Source organism: Dermacentor silvarum, unplaced genomic scaffold (genome assembly GCF_013339745.2).
Source record: "Dermacentor silvarum isolate Dsil-2018 unplaced genomic scaffold, BIME_Dsil_1.4 Seq296, whole genome shotgun sequence".
NCBI classification, from domain to species: domain Eukaryota; kingdom Metazoa; phylum Arthropoda; class Arachnida; order Ixodida; family Ixodidae; genus Dermacentor; species Dermacentor silvarum.
In genome coordinates, this window is record NW_023606005.1 from 92878 (window position 1) to 113299 (window position 20422).

Below are 20422 nucleotides of genomic sequence, written 5' to 3' on the forward strand. Positions count from 1 at the left end.
TTACCTTGCCAACTCCGTCCTTCCTTGAACTAGCACCGGCACGAGGCCTGTGCTACGTGCGTCGGTGTGGACTTCCGTTTCGGCATCTTCATCGAAGTGTGAGTGTACCAGTGGTGACTGCAGCTATCGTTTCAACTCCTCAAATGCGTTGACCTGCCTTGTTTTCCATTCAAAGTGAACGTCAAATTTCGTGAAAGGGGTCAAAGTCTCAGACCAAGTGCCTGTAATAGGCACACAGGCCAAGTAAACTATGAACTGCCTTCTTGTCGACGAGCCACGAAAACTTAGCAATGGCAGCTGTCTTCTGCGGGTCAGGATGGACTCCAGACTTGCTGATAACATAGTTTAGGAACAGAAGTCTTTGCAACGAAACGGCATTTTTCCACGTCAGGATGAGTCCCAATGACTTGATCGCCTCTGGCACTGTCTGAAGCCGCCTCAGGTGATCGTTGAAATTTGTGACAAGACTACAACGTAATCCCAAGTAGACGAGACAAGTCTGCCACCTTCAGTACTGCCAAGATTTTGTCCATTATGCGCTGGAACGTTGCAGGCGCACAGCCAAGTCCAAATGGCATGACCTTAAATTCGAAAAGGTCGTCCTGCGTGATAAACGCAGTCTTCTCTCGATCCCTTTCGTCGACTTCAATGGCCAGTAACCAGTCTTGCAAATGCAATTGAGAGGTATATTCGCAAGCAGCCCCTTGTAATTTGACCATCTGTGTCCATAGAAGTTTCCATTTATTGTCTGAGTATTCTTTCGCAGCTGCAGCAAGATATTCTTATATTGAAATCGTGTACAGTAAAACCTCGTTAATTCGGATTTCGCGGGACAAAAAAAAATATCCGAATTAACTAAATGTTGAATTATCGAGGGTATACAGAAAACAATAAGCAAGTGCTTACTACGTCAAACACACTTCTATATAGTGAATAAACGAGAAAATCCTGTTGCTATATTGCACAAAGCAGTGTGGAAGCTGCAAGTTTTGTCATCTCGTGACTTCATTGGCCCTCGAAGCGCCGATCGACGGCCGCTGTGACTTCCTTTGCAGCACGGCCGCGGTGCCCGCCTTCATTTCCGGCACGCGCTTTTCACTACCGCGTGCACATCCCAATTATTTTTCGCCATTGAGCTGATCGCCAACAGATCGTACGTCCATCGCGATCTAGCCGGTGCTCTTCATCCTCGACAGCTTTCCAGCGAGTCAAAATGAAACTATTGTTTCCCGCAACAATTGCGCACGATACCGTGGCCGCTGTGACGCAATTATAAGAATGGCAACCTTGCGGTGCTGAAGGCACGTAGGAGACCCACGCACCAAGTCAGAACGAAACTACGTTTTGCTGCAACACACTGCGGAAGAAACCGCGGGCCGCTATTGACGCGATCATGGATGGTGACTACGCAATTATGAAAGCCTCCGCCAACGGGGTGTTATGCCACGTCGGTAAACACAACACTAAAGGCTTTAAAGGGCACAATTAGGCACGAAGTGTTTCGGCTAGGGATGGGCGAATGGTAAATTTGAGGTTCGAAGCGAATTCTAAGTGAATAGTGATTTGGTCGAATAATTTCAAATCGATTAGTTCGATTAGTATATATCACATGTTACAGTAAAACAGTTAATTTGAATTTCACGGGACCGAAAAAAGAATGTCCAAATTTACCGAATGCCGAATTATCAGGGTATCCAGAAAACAATGAGCAAATGCTTACTACTTCAGCACGATTGTATTAGTGTAATGGATGAGCTAATCTTTTTTGCTATTTTGCACAAAAGCAGTGCGGAAGCTGCAATTCTCGTCATCTCGTGACTGATTGGCTTTTGCTGCAGTGATCGAGGCCTCGCGACTTCCTTCGCAGCACGGCCGCAGCGCGCGCCATCATTTGCGACACGCTTTGCACTACTGCGTGCACATCCCGACTATTTTTCGCCAGTAAGCTGACCGCCAACAGATCGCACGTCCATCGCGATGTAGCTGGTGCTCTTCATCCTCGACAGCTTTGCACCGAGTCAAACCGAAACTGTTTGTCGCAACTGCGGCTGCTATCGACGCGATTATGAACGGCGACTTTGCGGGGCTTTTACCGCCAACAGATCGCACGTCCATCGCGATTGTAGCTGGTGCTCTCATCCTCGACAGCTTTGCACCGAGTCAAACCGAAACTGTTTGTCGCAACTGCGGCTGCTATCGACGCGATTATGAACGGCGATTTTGCGGGGCTTAAGGCACGTGGCCGACGCACGCACAGAGTCAGAACGAAACTACCATTCGCTGCAACAACTGCAGACGAAATCGCGTCGCCATCTATGCGATCATGGATGGCCACTACACAGCTTTTTAGGCATGCGGCCGACGTGCATATTGAGTCAAAACGAAACTACTTTTTGCCGTAACCGCTGCGGAAGAAACCGCGGGCAGCTATCGACGTGATCATGGATGGTGACTATGAAATCCCGCGGCCAAACGCGTTATGCGCAGCGGTAAATGCAATAAAGGCGCAAATAGGCACGAAGCGTTCCATCGTTGCTGTCATTCACGTACGACTAAACGTACAATTTCTGCTGATGACCCATGGCGATACGGACTCCACCACTTAGTTTCGGTTGTACGCTAGCACGTTTCTGCTCTTTTGTGTCGCACATTGCCAGCTCTTTAATGCAAAGACGTATATCCTTCGAGATTTATGGTTGATGTTGGGGGGATGCGTGACTTTCACGCGTCTCCTGTAGTCCCGCTTCTCCGCATGGCTAAGCGGTCGGCGGCGGTCGTAATGGTTGCTGCGCATTGTGAGAGATGGCGCGAGTGTTGCGATGCTAATGCCACTAAACAATAGGGGTGACTTGTGAGAAAAAGGTCGAAGGCGCTTCCTCTTCGGGTTGGGATCGGTGAGCCATGCGGACGACCCACGCGTGCACTGATCCACGCTTCGCGAGACCGTCTCGCGTGGCTAGGGCACCGGTATGGACGAACACGGATCACTCGAATGCGCCACCGTTCGCGTGGCCGTACACGTGAACAACTAGGCGATGGTGTCATAGCATGGGGCGAACATTTTAGTGTAAGAAAGGTGCAGTAAATGCCCTTTTGATTGTTTGCATTACTGTGTTGTCATTCCTTTGTCCCAAGAGCACGTGTGAGACCCCACATCTGGCGCCCAACGTGGGGCTCTTGGGGCATCGGACGATAATTTTGACAGTTTTGCTCGGTTCGAGAAAACTTTTGTTTCAACCGAAGCGTAGTCTAAACGTGGATTTTGATCGCTAGTGTCGGCGCCGTGCTTTCTTGAGTGAGGCGACGATGGCTGTAGCGTGTTTGAACGTTTAAACTAAGCCTTTTCGCTAAGCCTTTTCGCAAATGTTTTGTTGTGAAGTACACTTGTCGGTACGAGAGCCACATGGTCTGCATTCTGGGAGAGCGAGGCCTACCGCCCGCGGAGCATTGGCAAGCCTGAAAGGAGTGAGTACGGAAGCCTCGTGGGTGGTCCAAAAGTCTTATGTAAATAGCTTCTTCTATCTCTTTGACTTCGGAAGTCGCGGCTCGGGCCACGGGTGCCGCTACAGGCTGACTGGTATTGTGGCCTGGCACCGAGCGCTCCGACACCATCTGGGACGGTGGGCGCCATCAACTCAGATGCTGTGTGCACCGAGCGGGGTAGGACCACCTCACAGAGCTAACATCTCGCAGCTGCCTGTTTGTGCCCATTTTGGTTTTTTCTTTTTTTTTTGGGGTGCCAGTTGTTGTCAAGGTAGGGACGCATTAGGCCTAAGGCTTTACGAAGCCACCTGTCGCACGTGGAGGGACACAACCTGGTGGACCGTGGTGTTGAGATGTTGCACTTTGCTTCCCTCATTCAGTTAGCCTCACAAATAGAAATTACTCGTTCGACTCAAGAAAGCAAGCTTTGGTCACGTGAGCTTACATCTTAAATGCCGCCCGAAATTGCTAGCCGAATTGAACATCGTACCACGTGGGCGATGCTTATGCCAAATTCCTCTCCCTTGCACTACTTTAGTGTTTGTTGAGTGCGTTGAGTGTACGTAGCGTGAGCGGAGTCACCCTGGTTTGCTGTCACCTGCACATCGTCAGTGCTGCTGCCCCGGACTACAATCAAGCTACCCCAGGGGATGGACATGCCTGTGGCCAGTTCGGCGCAGCGACTTCGGCGGCCGCCTATGTCCGGCTTGCAACCCTCAGCGGCTGGGAAAAGAGCCGGCAGTCACCAACGGCTACTGCGGCTCTCGCCAGCAGGGCGCGTCGGCGCGAGCGACGCTTGCTCGTGCTGACTTCTGCATCGCCGTTTCTGGAGTCCTGGGCTGGAGTCGTACCGTCAAATTTGCAGAGGTGGTGCTGTGACCAACGGACGCCAGCAGTGAACCCCAGAGAAAATGTCGGCTCGCATGTTGTGGATAATGTGTGGACCATTCCACGGCGCGGCCACTGTCGCATGTACTAACTTTTGTTCGCGACGCGCGCTTTGATAGACCGTGTGACTTGTTCACCGGAATATGTGTAGTGATTTAAGGTTGATGTGGGGATGCGTGACTTTCCCGCGTCCCTGATGTTGTTTTCCCCACATAGCTCGCGTTTCCTGTAGTCTGGCTTCTCCGCGTGGCTAAGCGTCGGCAGCGATCGTAATGGTTGCAGCGCATTGTGAGAGATGGTGCGAGGGTTGCGATGCTAACGCCACCAAACGGCGGGGTGACTTGGGAGAAAAAGGTCGAAGGCGAAGCGCCTTTTCGGGTTGGGATCGGTGAGCATGACGTCCTACGCGTGCGCCGATCCACGCTTCGCAAGACCGTCTCGCGTGGCTAGGGCACCGGTATGGACGAACACGGATCGTTCGAACGCACCACCGTTCACGTGACCGTACACGTGAACGACTAGGTGATGGTGTCATAGCGTGGGACGAACATATTCGCTCACTATCCGGTCGCGGTGAGTCGGACTTCCTTGATTTGTCGCACGCCCATGTGAATGTTCTATGCGTACTAATTCGGCTAGCATGTATTAGTGTATGAAAGGTGCTATAAATGCCCTTTTGATTGTTTGCACTACTGTTGTCACCTTCTTCTTGGGAGCCGGAGAGTTGCGTACATGCGCCACTCTCGATGGAGGAGAGACACGACTGGCAGCACAGCAAACGAGGATTTAATAAGTAGAAGGACGATAAAAGCATGCGGCACACTAAACTAAAATTATAATTCAACAAAGTCCCCGAACTCAAACAACAAACTCAGATTAACTACAAACTACTTAAACAGAACTATCTCAGTTTCGGTGCCTAACTCCGCCTTAAAGTTTCTCAGTCAGTCCTAACGCTGACTCGTCAGAGTCTGGCCACCCTGGATTCGGCCTAACTGCGTCGTAATCAGGGAAGTGCGGATTCTTACGTCGGTTTGAAGTCCTTGTAGAGTCCACGTCGATCTCGTTCACGTGTCACTGCATAATGAAGTGTTCCTCGCCCTCCGACGATCTGCGTGTCGGCCCGGTGCCCTGGTGATATCGGTTGAACGGGCTTGGCTGAGGAAGAGGAATTCTCGAAAGAAGACCGGAACCACCGTGAGCAGCAGTGGCCCGTCCCAGGAGCTTCGTCCGGACGTCTCCGAGGACTACAGCTACACCTGGGCCTTGCCAGTCTTCACGACTTCGTGGCTGGGTCCTCCGCTCTCCCGTCGTCAGAGCATGGCTGACGAGGCGACCTTCCAGCTCAAGAGCCACGTCGATAATACTCGAACCGTGCTGTTTCTTCCACGATCACAGCTCGGTTCACGCTCCGCGAACTTCGTCCTCTTTTTCGTATACCGCTGGCGACCTCTTACATGTGACAACTGTGTTGTCGTTCCTTTGTCCCAAGAGCACGTGTGAGAGCCCACAATCTATGGCAGCCATGACGTGAAGCATAGCCTCCGAGATGTGTAACGGCCGTCCGTGCCTTCTGGCTGCCTCTTCGGGAGCGCCGAATAATTCGAACATATCAAATCCTTCAATTTGAATTCAAGCAAATAACGAATGTAGAATTATTCGATCGAATATTCGACAACACCGAATATTCGCACATCCCTAGTTCCGGCATAAGAAACATTCACATGGAATTTCCGCTGATGACTATGGCGATGCGGACCATGCGGACTCCACCGCTTCGTTTCGGTTGGATGTAGCGCCATTTTTGCTCTTTTGCGTTGCACATTTTCGGTGCTCCTCACTTGCCGAGCTCTGAAAGTTGTGCGAATTAACCGATGTGCGGCCAAATACGTCCGAATTAACGAGAGTTTGATTGCATTGAATAACCCATATGCCTGCTGGGATCAGAGGATGAGTCCAAATTATCAGATTTTCTGAATTAACGGGGGTCTAATTAACGAGGTTTTACTGTATAAACACTATTCGTTACAAGTCGAACCTCATAACGAAGTTGTATTTGCAGCGAAGAACTTCGTTAAATCGCGAATTTCGTTAATTCGAGGTTTTCAAGTTTCAGCGGTAAAAAATTCCCAGAGCATTCCTGGTGGTTATTATCTTGTTAGTAAGCACTTATAAACAAATCTCAAGAAGGTTGGGTCATAATAGCGAGGTTGTGTGCGCCAGCGCATGCGGTGCAGATCGTGCCGAGAGCAATGCATCTACGTGGCTCACGGCGTTCAAGATTTGCTTGCTTAGTGTCGCTTGGCACTGTAAACCGCACTTTGTGCCTGTAGCCGGCGCCTACAAATTCAAAACAAAAGTGTAAAAAGATACAGGTATTCGTCCTGAGCGAACAAAAAGAATAAAAGTCAGAACTACATGAAGTAAGGTTTCTAGTTTTATCGGTGTCGTGCGCATTCAGGCAAACATTAACAGATCTCATTTGATGACCACAATCTCGCTGTCGCAATGCGAGCGAACACTTCGCACTGTGTGTCGTAAACTTGGGATTACGCAGCTACCAACACCAGACGCGCGGGAACCCAATGGGTACCAAGGCACGAACAGTTTCGGCTCGGCATTTGCACCTGCCACAGAGAGATTGCCTCGCAAGATACGGCGCGTGGCCTATGCATGGTCGTGCGCGAGCAGAGAAGGCAGATGAGCGCGCCTTTCTGCCCCCTCCCCTAGCGCGCACTTGATCACGTTACCGCGCGTTCATTCTCTTCCCATCCCCCTTGTGCAGAAGGAATCATCAGCTCTCGTGTTTCTCCGAGCGCTGCGAGCTTCTGCGTGCCCTGCCTACGCAATTTACCAATGCGACAAATGATGCAGCGGCGTTACCTCCCTACCGCGTCCTGGCGCACGCACGCTTTGACGGCGTTTTTGCTGCTGAAACTTTTCATGCGGAAGAACGCTTAAAATAACTTTGGCCTTGGCCGACATTTTTGTAGTTTATTGCTAAATTTACTAGCCATAAAGGCACCAAGTGCATGCTTGAAATGGCCGAAAACTTTGCTAATTTGAAACCGTCTCACGAAACTACTTCATTAAACCACGAAAAAGGATACACTGTTTTCAATGAACTAAGATCGGGAAACTAAAATAATTTGTTACATCTCGAATTTTGTTAGACTGAGGTTCCTTATATCGAGGTTTGACTCGATTCAGGTTCTAAATACATGGCGTTCTATAGAAGAGAAGTTATAAAAAGGTTAAATACTTCGTTATGCTGAAGTTTGTTTTATCAAGGTTTAACTGTAACATTCGTGTCGATGTTCGCTGCTGTACCATTCTTTGTTAGTTCTCCATGGTACACACTCCTGCTGTAGCCCTTGTAAGGCTGCAGTGTGAAGTAAGTAGTACATAAAAATGAATGAATGCTGTTCCTCATAATTGAGTGCACCCATGCTGATTCTGCAGGACTCCACTGGTGATCCATGTGGAAGAGCAGCGACTGCGAGCTGTGTGCCGTGACGGCCGTGTCATCCAGCTCTCGTATGAACCTCAGGAGCTGCGCTTCCTCCTCATGGCACAGGTCAGTGTGGGTCATTTCACTTAATTTCATTTATTTACTTTTAGTGCCTTTCAGGCATTCCAGAAGAGAGTGGGTGAAATAAATTCAGATACAAAATCAAAAGCACAGACATCGTGGGAATTTTTTTACTCCTTAGGGATCACAAACGACCATGCACCATAACAGCATGTGGCCAAACACAAATGGCTGCGGTGACTGCGATGGCCACGGCTGCCAGCAGATCGGCTTGTGAGAGCGCTGGTACGAGGCTGCAAGATAATCAAAATGGTGGCAGTGGTGGCATTGATTAATGCTGTTTCAGACTTGTGGTTACTGCAAAAAGTCCAAAAACTGAGGCAGCGAAAGGTATCAGCATCCAAAATTTTGAATGTCAATATTAGCTCTATGGGAGGGGTACGATGTGGCGGTGCCTGGAAGGTGTCCAAATTGTCTGGCATGTATGAAAAATTGGTAGTTGACTGCATATTGTAGAGTGATAACAGTTTGTTAAAAGTTATACGGCAACAACTGGAGTGTGACAATAAAAGAAAATAAATAACAAACTTATGCTTTGTCTGCTTAATTTGAGTGCAGGCATTATTACACTGTTTCACTTCATCAATTGTATTCACATTCACTTCTGAAAAATCACAGGGAGAGGTTTATTGTTTCTCAAAGAAATTAAGGGCACAGTTTTATTTTTCTTTAAATTTTGCACATTGCCAGTATGTCAGTTAAAGGTAACAGATTTTGTTGCCAATTATATGGACACTCCAGGTGCATTTCTGCCATGGCCGTCAGCATCGTCATCGCCGTGATGCTCCAAATAAAGTCCAAGAACAATAACATTGTTGCCGTGCGCCCTATGCTGTTTGTGCGAGTGAAAGCGTGCGAGGGTGAGTCAGCAATGGTGGCTCAAACTTGCCCGCAAGCGAGGAAAGCGAGCAGGAAGCACGGCGTCTTCCGTCGTGTGCAAGGCACCTGGGGGGAAAGGGAAGGAGGGGGGTTCTACTTCGGTGGCAGCTGCGGATGGGGCGGCTGTGCCGCCATTATCTTGAAAGCGATCTGCGATGGAGACAGAGTCTGCCGAGTACTGATAGCTTCGTGTACGCTGTGTTCTCGCCGCTTTATTCGCGTTGAAGCGTGAGGCAGCTCGAAGGTTAATTCGCTCGCTGCTGTTGCCGTGCTTCCTCACTGCAGCGTTTTGACAGTGTGCGCGGTCATGAGGGAGATGTGCACATGTTTGCTTGTGGTGGTGGTGAAAAGCATTTATTGGGCTATATATACAGAGAGGTGCTTGGCGAAAGGCCTCTAGTGGGTCGCGCCCCTTGCAATACTAGGCGAAGTCCCCTCATTCCGGGAACCCGTTGATCTTGACCGCTGCGCAGGTCCGCTGAACTAGGGCATGTAGGACCGATAGTTCCTGCCAGCCGAGCAGGGCCGCCTCCTAGTCCTCTCGGGTAGGGGAAAGGGTGATGGGGGGAGAGAAGGATTTTGCCTGCATGCTCAAACCATGCAATCATACACGAGGAAAGACAAGTGGACGGCCTCTCATTCAAAGCACCCAGCTTAATGCATGCGGAGGAGGTGGCGATCGCCATCGCAGCCTCCCATCCCGACTCTAAATTCATCCTCACAGACCCGCGAAGCCTGTTGTAACTTTTAATTCGGATGGATCACTCGTCTCGCTCATTCTGTGGGGAGGTGTCGGCCACCTCCTAACAGAATGAGCAGCAGCCGTCAAAAGAAGGATCAAAGTGCTTGAGAACCACCGGGCACAGCAGGGTGTTTTTGAAGAGCCTAAGGAGTGTTAGTAGTTCGCCAGCTTTACTCAGTCCCTTCATAGGAACCGGGTAACACCGGTGTTCGGCACGATAGTGCTCAGTAATCTCTTTAAAAGAAAGGAGAGCTGTGGTCTGGGTCAAGGTCGTCCCATGTGATGCCTGGATGCCCGGTAAGTGAGTGCGCGGGCTGCCTCATGGGCGGCTTCATTACCTGGCATGCCTTGGTGGCCGGGGACCCATATGATTGAGCGATGGGTTGGATCGCAGTCGAGATACTGCGCGAAGAATTTTGTCAGCGAGAGGAGTGATCCATCCGAATTAAAAGTTACAACAGGCTCCATGGGAGTCTCTGAGGATAAATTTAGAGTCGGGACAGTAGGCTGCGATGGCGATCGCCACCTCCTCCGCATGCGTTGAGCTGGGTGCTTTGAACGAGAGGCCGTCCACTGGTTTCCTCGTGTATGATGGCAGCTGTGTACCATCCCCCCCTGGAGTGGTTGGGGCCTGCAATATCGACGTAGAAGACGTGTTTCTTAGATCCATAGTGGCAGTGCAGGGCATGCGCCTGTGCCTGGTGCTGGTCATTATGGTCCTCCTTCTTCACCTTTGTTGGAAGGGGTTGAACATAGAGGGTGCGTCTCCACAGTTCAGGCACTCAAACCCCTTCTATCGTATGGTGGTCATGTTTAATATATAACCGGTCGAAAAGGCGGCTACCGGACGTGTCTGGGTGAGACGTGTGTATGGTTAACGAGATGCGCCTCGCGAAGTTCCCAATAGGTGTTCACCACGCCCAACGCGTGAAGACGCGCGTTGGAAGTAGAGATTGGGAGGTCGAAGGCTCTCTTGAGCATTTTGCGAAGTACAACCTCCAAGCAATCTTCGTCATGTTTCCATAAGCATAGGTATGGAGTTTAGTACAGTACTCTACTAGTTACGAAGGCATGTGCGAGCTGCACCGCATCCTTACTCCGCAACCCTCCTCGCTTGTTGGAAACGTGGCGAACCATCCGGCCCATCTGGTCGCCGACATTGCGGAGTTTGGCAAGAGTTGTGTCTGCCTTGCGATGTTGATTAATGAAGAGACCGAGTATTCGAATCTCCTCCACTTCTCGGATGGGTCACTGGCGAGAAAGCTGAACTGAGATTTTGCATTTCGGGGAAGGTCGAATATGTGCAAATTGAGACTTGGACAGGGAGCGTTGGAGGCCGCAGTACGTGGCATAGTTCTACTATGCTCGCCGCTGCTTGCCGGCATTCCTCCATCTCTCCTATGTTTCCCGTAGTGGCCTAGATGGTGATGTCGGCGTACAGCGCTTGCTGAACACCATCAACACCCACCAGCTGTGCCAGGAGGTGTGTCATGGCAATGTTAAAGAGAAGCGGGGACAACACAGCCCCTTGTGGTGTTGTCCCCATGTTCCCATCCCAAACGGGTCGTACTCAGTCTCTTGTCTGTGTATATAGGCCAAGTGGTCCATTAAGAAGTATTTGATATAGTTGAATGTACAAGCGCCGCAGTTGGTCTCAGTCAGATGCTTTAGTATGACGGCGTGCTTAACATTATCAAAGGCACCCTTGAGATCGAGTGCCAGGACTATCTTGTCATTGTGTTGGTGTTCTGTGGGTTCGAGGATCTCGTGATGAAGCTGTAAAAGGACGTCTTGTGCCGACTTATGAGGTCGGAAGCTGAACATGGTAGGTGAAGGTGTTCTTGCTCTCGAGATATTCCGAGAGGCGGTCACGAAACATCGTTTCCACAAGTTTCCCTACACGTGAAGTGAGGGAGATGGGCCGAAGGTTGTCTATGTTACGGATTTCCCCGCTTTCGGGATAAAGGTTACCAATGATGTCTTCCAACCGGCTGGCAACGAAGTGCCCCCGTCCAAATGGCGTTGATGTATCCGAGTAGGGTTTTGTACGCCCGATCTGGAAGGTTTGCCAATAGTTTGACTGTTACCTTATCCCTCCCGGGCGCCGCCCCTCTGCTCATTTGTGCAAAAGCCGTGCGAAGGTCGTGAAGCTGGAAAGGCTTATCCATTTCCGGATTATCACAGCCTGCATACAAATAATCCATCCCTCGCGGGTAGTGCGCGATTGAGGTGTTTCTGGGTTTCCAATCGTGTTTGTGTAGGGTCTATGAGACTCCTGAAGAGCCGCCAAGTGTTGCGGCTCGACATCTGTCTTGCTGCGCTGTTACAATTATCTACCCAGTTAGTGTCAGCGAGCTGGGCAGTGTACTCGGCTGCTTGCTGAGTAAGGTCAGAGATACGAGCGCGGAGTTTACGATTGTGTTTCTGTCGCCGCCATCATTTGGATAGGCTGCGGCGAGCTTCCCATAGGTGCATCAGGTGGTTATCCACGTGCGGTGCACATTCTGTAAGCTGTATCTGCTTTCGTGTGAGTGCGTGTGCTAATTGGAGTAGTCTTGTTCCAAGAAAAAAGTTACTGGGAGGGCCTGGCGGAAAGCATTCTAGTCGGGAAGTTTGGCTTGCGCAAGGGTGCGAGTGCAAATGTTCAGTATGCAGTGGTCGCTACCGAGGGTGTCCTCAGTGTTGATGCAATCTGCGTGTCGGATGTGTTTCGTGAGGGTAAAGTCGGGGCAGGGGTCCCGAGTGACGGAATTCCCTACACGTGTTGGGTTGACTGGGTCAGTTAGAAGAGTGATGCCCCGCGTAGATAAGTCCCGCCAACTTACGACCACGTGGCTCTTCTTTGCGATAGCCCCACATGGGAGAGAGGGCATTAAAATCGCCCACTATCATCAGGGATCGTGACCCGCGATCCTTAGCACTGCGGTAAAGATGTTAGAGAAATTGACGTTTATGGAGGGCAGTATATATTAGTGTACGGGGCTATCTGTCGCCACAGAGGGAGGACAGACACCATCAGGAACGAATATTCCAGATTTAGGTCGAAATCAATCTCTTGTGCTGTGTAGCCTTTATTGACTAAGAGACAGGTGGACGGGTCTCGCTGAAAAGCGTTATAGCCCGGGAGCTTAACTGCAGCCCCGGTTTCTTGCAGCACAAGGACTGTGGTGGGGTGTTCGAGATTGTCAATGTACGCCCTTAAGTGGGTGCGTTTCGTCCAGTCTTTGAAACCCGGACAGTTCCACTGTACAAGGAGAGAGCTTTGCAGGGGCGCCGCCCTCTAGGAGTTGGTTGGGAGGGGACGCAGCCATGTTGATTTTAAGGGAGATTGCCTTGGAGAGCTGGCCCAGGTTCCATCACCTGCAGCGAAAGCAATTGCGGCTCCCCTGAGAGTTCGGTTAGATCGATGGGTCGGGTGAATTTTGATGGGCGGTTCGCGTCTTTAAGGGGCCCCGTTAGGCGGAAAAGCCGGGGTTTGACTCTTGCCACGTCTTAATGTTGGCGTAACCATCGCTGTGAGTGCCTTGAGAAGGCTGTCTTGGATTGGTCAAAATTTTACATCTGAGTCATTAATTCGGCAAGGGCATTTTTGAGGGCGGTGAAACGCACGAAAGAGCTAGAGGGTGTCGGGTCCGCCGACACCGCTTCATCGGTTTCGGAGCTACCTTTGCAAGGGTGGGGAGGACCGAGCCGTTCTAGCGCAGGAATGTTGGCGTTAAGTTGAGCATTTTGTGCCCGGAGAGTCTCGAGCTCACAGCGGAGGTTCGCAACGTCAGAATTAAGAGGGGGAGGAGGTAGGGGAGGCGGAGGAGGCCCGTCTGGGCTGCCTACCTTGGGCTGAGACATATTCTTTGGTGTGCCAGATAGAGGGCCCTCGAGAGCCGGGAAATCCTCCCCGTCTTGGAATGTAGGGGCGTCTGGATCCTGTGACGCTTTCGGGTTAGTTGACCGAGGAGACATGGGGGCATGTCCAGGCAAGGTGCCCGCCGGTGCCGCTAGTCCGGTTGTGCCTTTCGTCATCTTGTTGCTAGGCGTAGGAACTTTTGGAGTGGTTACAGGACCCGAGGGCACTGCAGGCCGAGGTTGGGTTCGTTGACCGGTTGGGTTTCCCGATTGTTGCGGCCGTCAGAACTTGGCTTTGCAGTCTTGCGAGCCCGTAAGATGACCGCCACCGCACACGATGCAGGAAGGAGTGCACTCGTGGGGCACCATGTTGCCGTCTTCGAGGACTACGACCATTTCGCCGCAGTGTCCGCAGCAATTGTCTTGAGGATTCTGGCATAAGTCCGGACGGTGACCGATGGTGCCCCATCGGAAACCCGCGGGAAAGTCCCTTATATTCGCGCACCAGTCACCCACTGTTAAAGTGACATAACGCAGTACTCTGTATCCCACGAAGGTGAGCAAGGGCAATCGTCGACTTCCCCAGCTTGCGGATGAGGCTATCTCTCCTCCGGGGCACTGGACTTTAGATTTCAGGGTGTAGAAGTTTCCTGCTGAAGGACCGTAATAATCCCCCTGCAGGCTTCACCATTGACTTCGGCGTGTCTGACCACCGGGATGGGGCCTTTGGAAACATTGAGTGTAAATTCACGAGCGAGCGCGTTTGCCGCATTGACGTCTTGAGTGGTGGCAATGACGATATTCTGGTCCCAGATGGGCCAGACACTAAGAATGTCCACCGAAGAGGGATTTACATAGGCGGAGAGCAAGCACCAAGCTCACCGTTCTGCAGGGCCATCTTCAGAGAGATCGTCACTCTGGGCTTGATGACGATCATGAAATCTTCTTTGCGGAGTCGAGGCATAGCGGTAGGCCGCCATTTCTTTGATCCCGCTGCTTGCGAGAGCTGAGGGGGACCTTGCAGTATTCGGAGGCACAGATACACCGGCACTCACAGAGAGTTTGTTGACCACCGAGGTGTTCGGGCATTGCTGGCGTTTACGAAGTGCCACCAAGGAGAAAAGGCCTTCATCCACTATATACTCCATCGGAGTGGAAGTTTCAAGCGAAGAAGGGGCTTCTGCGACGATTTCTGACCATGCCATCATCTCGGGATCGTACACCAGCCAAGCAGAGGCCGCCATAGCGGCGCGGAGAACGATGGCGACCGACTCCGGGGCGTTAGGCCCAGCTGAGTGAAGTGGTGAAGGCAAAAATGGGCCTAAAAGCCCCAAAAATTGGCCCACCTGGTCCAGAGTGGTATCTTTGGGCGCCGGGTGATGTTCTCCATCTAGTAGAGGCAAAATTTCACGGGGTCCCTTGGAATTTTTGGTAAACCGGACGAAAATTGCCGGAGCCGATGTGAGGCACGTTCGCTCGCTCCGCACTCGCAGCGTTACGTGCGTGCTTGCTTGAATTTAATTAGTAAGGAAATGTTTACCTGTTTATACGGCCGATAAACTACTATCCTTACTTCATTTAGCTGTCTACTAATTCGCTTTCGCATTTCAGGCGAAACTGCATCTCTTTATTGCGATAGCAATTACATGGACACTCCAAGCACATTCCTGCTGTCGTCATCGCCGTGAGGTTCCGTATAAATTCCAACGGTTTGATAAACTCATCGCTGCGTGCCGTATGCTGTATGTACAAGTAAAAGCACGAGAGGGACGCGCACTTTCACAGAGAGTGAACGCACAGCGGAAAGCGAACACGACCTCTCCGGTCGTGCGAAAGGCCTTGGGGGAGGGAGGGAGGGAGCTGCGGCAGTAAATGCGTATCTTGCGACCTGGCGCAAGGGTAACTGGTGACTCAATCGCCCATGCGAAAGGAGGAAAGCGAAAAGGCAGTGTGGGAGGGAGGGTGTACGGCTTCTGCTCTGCAGGAATTGTGTACTTGTACTTTGCGCGGCTGAGGCTGTCACAGCACCATATCTTAAAGCGATCTCCACGTGGCTCTGACCTTTGTATGCGCTGTGCTTTCTCCGCTCAGTTTCCGTTGAAGCGATAGACCACACGAACCTTTGGTCACTGCTTCTGCCGTGCTTGCTCACGCCAGCGTTTTTGATAGTGCTTGTCTGCGGTCATCGAGTGTGAGCTATTCATGTTTGCTTGAGCGCGCTGACACTGTGCTTGTTAATTCAGTTAGTAAGCGAATGTGTCCTTGACGCGATAGACCCCGGAACCTTTGGTCACCGCTTCTGCCGTGCTTGCTCACGCCAGCGTTTTGATAGTGCTTGTCTGCGGTCATCGAGTGTGAGCTATTCATGTTTGCTTGAGCGCGCTGACACCGTGCTTGTTAATTCAGTTAGTAAGCGAATGTGTCCAAGTTTATGCAGCCCATAAAACTTCTATCCTTACTCCGTATACTCTACTAGTAAATTTGCTATCACCATTGATGGTTCGCCTTTCGCTCGAAACTGCAACTTTTTAAGTACTTCTCTTGTTTTTGAGCAACTTTACCACTGGAAAATTTATTTGGACATACTGGGTTGAGTTGTTCGTATCTTTAGAACTCTTCCTTTGACAATGAGCAGTCAAATCCATGTGACAAAAAACTGTCGATATCCATAACATCCTGCCAAGCTGGTGCGGGGACATCAGGTTGGTATCACCTTCGTTTGTGCATCAGTTTCTGGCCTAGCAAGCCACGTCACACAGTGGCTGCTCTGCTATGCCAGAATTTGCTAGTACAGCTTCACAGTTTTTGATGAAGCAGCGTACTTGGAAAAAAAAAAAAGGACGTTCACACAAACGTTAATGATGTGGACATACTCAGCGCCTTTGTATATCTTCATCATTCATGTTTGTGCAAATGTCTTTTGCTGCTTCACGAACATCATAGATCACGAATTAGCCCTGTTAAGTAAAGCTTAACAGTATTCCTCGTTTATGTAAGGTCAAGCTGCTTTGATGTACTTATTTCACTCTTGAATGCTGTAAACGCCACTATGAAGATTGTTAGCTTGAAGAACCATATGGTAGCAGGCAGTACAGAAATTGAAACGTGACAGGCGTAGGCTACAACTTAAGCCATAGGAAGAAGTACAACATTTCAATAAAACCAGCCTTAACTATACAAAAACGTATAGTAGTTTCATGAAGCTTCAATTGCAATCTTGTACAAAGCTCCCATATTTGAGTTGAAACATCTTGTCTTTTGTGTTTGTGGACCCCGTTAATTTTAACCGTTGACTATGATAAATCCTAAGCGGGCAAGTTTTTGTCAAAACCTCGGCTTCAAAGAACATATTGAACAAGCTAGTGAATCTAAACAATCGTCGAACAAGGGACGTGGGGAGCCAGTGTGGTTTCAACAAGTGGACTTGCATTTGTCAGATCAGTATAAGTCCCCTTGGGTTGAATGACATACTTTCTGGACCGTTGTATAAGTACCACCTCTCACTTTTCACAAGCTTTGAAGAAAATATTGGCGACATTGGTTTCGTATCCAATTGAACCGCGCAGGCAATTTTCACCGTTAATTTGACCCTGATGTTACCAACGAAATTGATCGAATTATTCGGTGGGTTGAATAACACGACGTAAAAAAAACTAAAAAATAAATTGCGAAAATAAACTGCTGATTTATTTGGCAGTATTTGCCCGATTCTGGCACGCCCTTTAATCAACGCGCGCCCTTTTCTTTATGTGTCCAAAGTAGAAAACTAACACAGAAATGGCACTAAGCCTCCCAAACAAAATAGAAATATAATGTGCCCCAGATTTTTGGGCAAGAATCGTAGGCAAGGGCCTAATATGTATTGCATAATGGTGGCCGGCTTCCTCAAGTCAGCTTTGCCGCAGACATATCTGTTATGTGGTAAAGCATACGAACGCCTTGAAGGCGATATTGGTTTCGTATCCAACTGCACCGCGCAGGCAATTTTCGCCCAGTTCTCCTGAAAAAAAATGTGCGTATTAGAATCAGGTAAATATCGTAATCACACATTTTGAGCTACTGTTATTGCTTGAAAAATCTTCTAGGGCAGGCTGAAAATAGCCGTTTTCGGTGGGAGGTGACATGTTTGACACATTCACTGTCCCCTGAGCCCCAGTGAGACAGACGCTGTCACTAAAGATGGTGGTATTGGGGTCAACACCACTGGGGTCAAGTGCACACTGAATGGTTGAGTTCAGGTTACCCGGTAAAGGCCAATTTTAGGCTCGAAATAACGGAACTTTGGGGCCGTAAGAAAGCATGAGCGCCAGTCGAGACTTTCGGTCGGGATCTAATTTACCAAAAAATTGAATTAACTGGACTCAAATTTTCATTACATTTTTTTTGCAATTTATTTAATTTATTTTTACCTTCAGGGCCTTTCAGCATTATAGAGGAGGCGGGCATGTCAGCCACAAACATACACAAATGTCCATAAATATAAATACGGCACAAAGCAGTTTTAGTATAAAATTGCAGTGCAAGATACAGAAAAACAATTATAATACAAATGTGCTGCAACGTTATTTGTGATATTACTGCAATAACACAATAATAAACATAATAGTAATAGAAGTGTAACACTAATAATTCTAGCAATAATACAAGTGTAAGGTTACCTTAAGTTAATCAGATGCAATGAGGTTAGTGTTAAAAATGGCATTTATCTGTGATACTCGCAATACTATGTGGCAACTGGTTCCACTGTTTGCAAGTTTTAGAATTTAAAAGAAAGTTGCAATTTTGCAGTGAGAAACAAAAAGCATGATCAAGTTTAAGAGCTGACATTTCGGCACGTTGGTTAAGCTTCATCTTATGTGCAGCGCAAAACTCAAGGACGGAAACAGAGACATGACGGGCGCTGACTCGCAACTGAGAAATTTATTGAAATGAACACAAATTTTATACGTGATCACATCGCGTGGACTCCAAGAATGTTACACAAGAACCATCGTGGTGCTGCAATTGGAAACATGCTCATACATCCCACATAATGATGTTGCGCGCATACTGTAGTTTGCTTAATGTTGCACGCATAATGTTGTGCGCCTAATGTTGACATCTGGGCCTTATGAGCATGCTCCTCATTACAGCACCACGCTTGTTCTTGCATAACATTCTTGGAGTGCACGCGACATGATCTTGTATTAAATATGTGTTCATTTCAATAAACTTCTCAGTTGCGAGTCCGCGCGTTTCCTGTCATCTTCATTTCCGTCCTTGTGTACTGTACAAAGCGACGTGATATGAATTACGGTGGAGCTACAATAAAAGAGCGAAGGTTTCAGTTGTGGTCATATACTGTATGGATCAGAGTGAGACCTGATTTCTTGCTGTGGTTAATTAGCAACAGGAAGGTAAGAGAGGACTTCATGCTCATTAAATTTGCTGTACAGTTGTATGATGAATAAATTTAACTGAGTGATCGTATACAGCTTCAAGCTGATTGACAAGACTCATATTACTAGGCGCCCATACAGATGAGGCATATTCCAAATGTGGCCGGATATTGCTTGTGTAAAATAGTTCTTTTAATGCCACAGGAGCAAGGTAAATATTTCTTTGAATATAGCCAAGACTGTGATTAGCTTTTGCGATGACTGATTGTACGTGTAACTTCCGCTTTAAATCAGAGGTTATGTGTATTCCTAGATATTTATGTGATGATACTCTATCAAAAACCATGTTGCCCAGTAAGTAGTGTACGGTTCTTGGTGCATCACGGGAGATGCGCATTGATTTACACATGGACTCGTTTAATTACATGTTTAACACTAGTTAAAAATGTTATTAAGATCAGTCTGAAGGTAAACAATGTCATTATGGGTTGTTATTTTGCAGTAAATGACACAATCATCCCAATAAAGACCTACTATGGAAGAAATAATTTGTGGGAAGGTCAGTCGCACCATTGTATAAGTTGCAACCCCCTTAAGACTGAAAAAGTTTTTTTTAAATATATTTAAGTCACACCGGTGTATAAGACGCACCTGCTCATTCGGTGACCGATTGAAAAAAATTGCAGTGATGTTTCACTTCGTGAATGCTGGTCACGCGCAAGAGTATGGGTGCCATTCCTATATAATTGGGACAGCAATGATATGGACACTCCAGGCGCATTTCTGCCGTCGTGGTTGCCGCGGTGTTCCGTATGCTGTATGTGCTAGTCAAAGCGCGTGACGGTGAGCCAAATACTCAACAAGGATGGTCTACTCGTGGTCGGCCTACCGCGACTTACGTTGCTGCTCCGTCCTTCTCGCACGGTGCTCGGCAACTCAATGACGAGAAGAGCCCGGTACCTCCATAGCGCGCACACAACCCATAGCAACTGCCAGAGGAGGTCAACCGAGCACGCTTCGCGTGCCATGGCATCCAATCCGATTTTGACAGCAGTTTTTCCAGAAAAAAATACATAAGTCTATAATTAAAAACGCACCGTCAAAAAAATCAGAAAAAAATGCGGCTTATACACTGGAAAGTACGGTAATATAAATTATAAATAGTAAAGGGCCTAGAACTGAACCTTGTGGGGCACCTGAGAGCACAGGTGTTGCAGGAGACTCAAAACCATTAGCGGACACAAGCTGAGTGCACCAGGATTAATCTTAAGGACGCCTAATTTTTAATGTAGAAGAGAGTGAGTCACTTTACCAAAGGTGTGGCAGAAACAGGAAAGATGCAATCAGTTAATGATACGGAATCAAGAGAGATGTCAAGATTGGTAGAGAGGGCTAATAATAACTTGAGTTTCACACTAAAAGAACCAGCGGAAACAATGCTGTGCGGGTGTGAAAAAATTGGTATCTAGAGAAGGGGGTGACCAGGAGAAAATATGATATTCTTCATGATTTCACATGGTATAGACATGAGAGATACGAGGTGATAATGATTTGGATCAGAAGATGAGGTGAACTTATGAACAGGAGTCACTTTGCCTATCAGCCAGTCTTCAGGAA

At 48.7% G+C, this 20422-nt stretch overlaps 1 protein-coding gene across 1 annotated transcript in view; it reads left to right on the forward strand.

Moving 5' to 3' along the window:
- The window catches only part of LOC119434866 (mediator of RNA polymerase II transcription subunit 17-like), a 109487-nt gene that overhangs the window by 48759 nt on the left and 40306 nt on the right, over nt 1–20422 (forward strand). Inside the window, 1 exon segment of the mRNA XM_049659623.1 lies at nt 7834–7948. Coding sequence (XP_049515580.1) covers nt 7834–7948 — 115 coding nt within the window.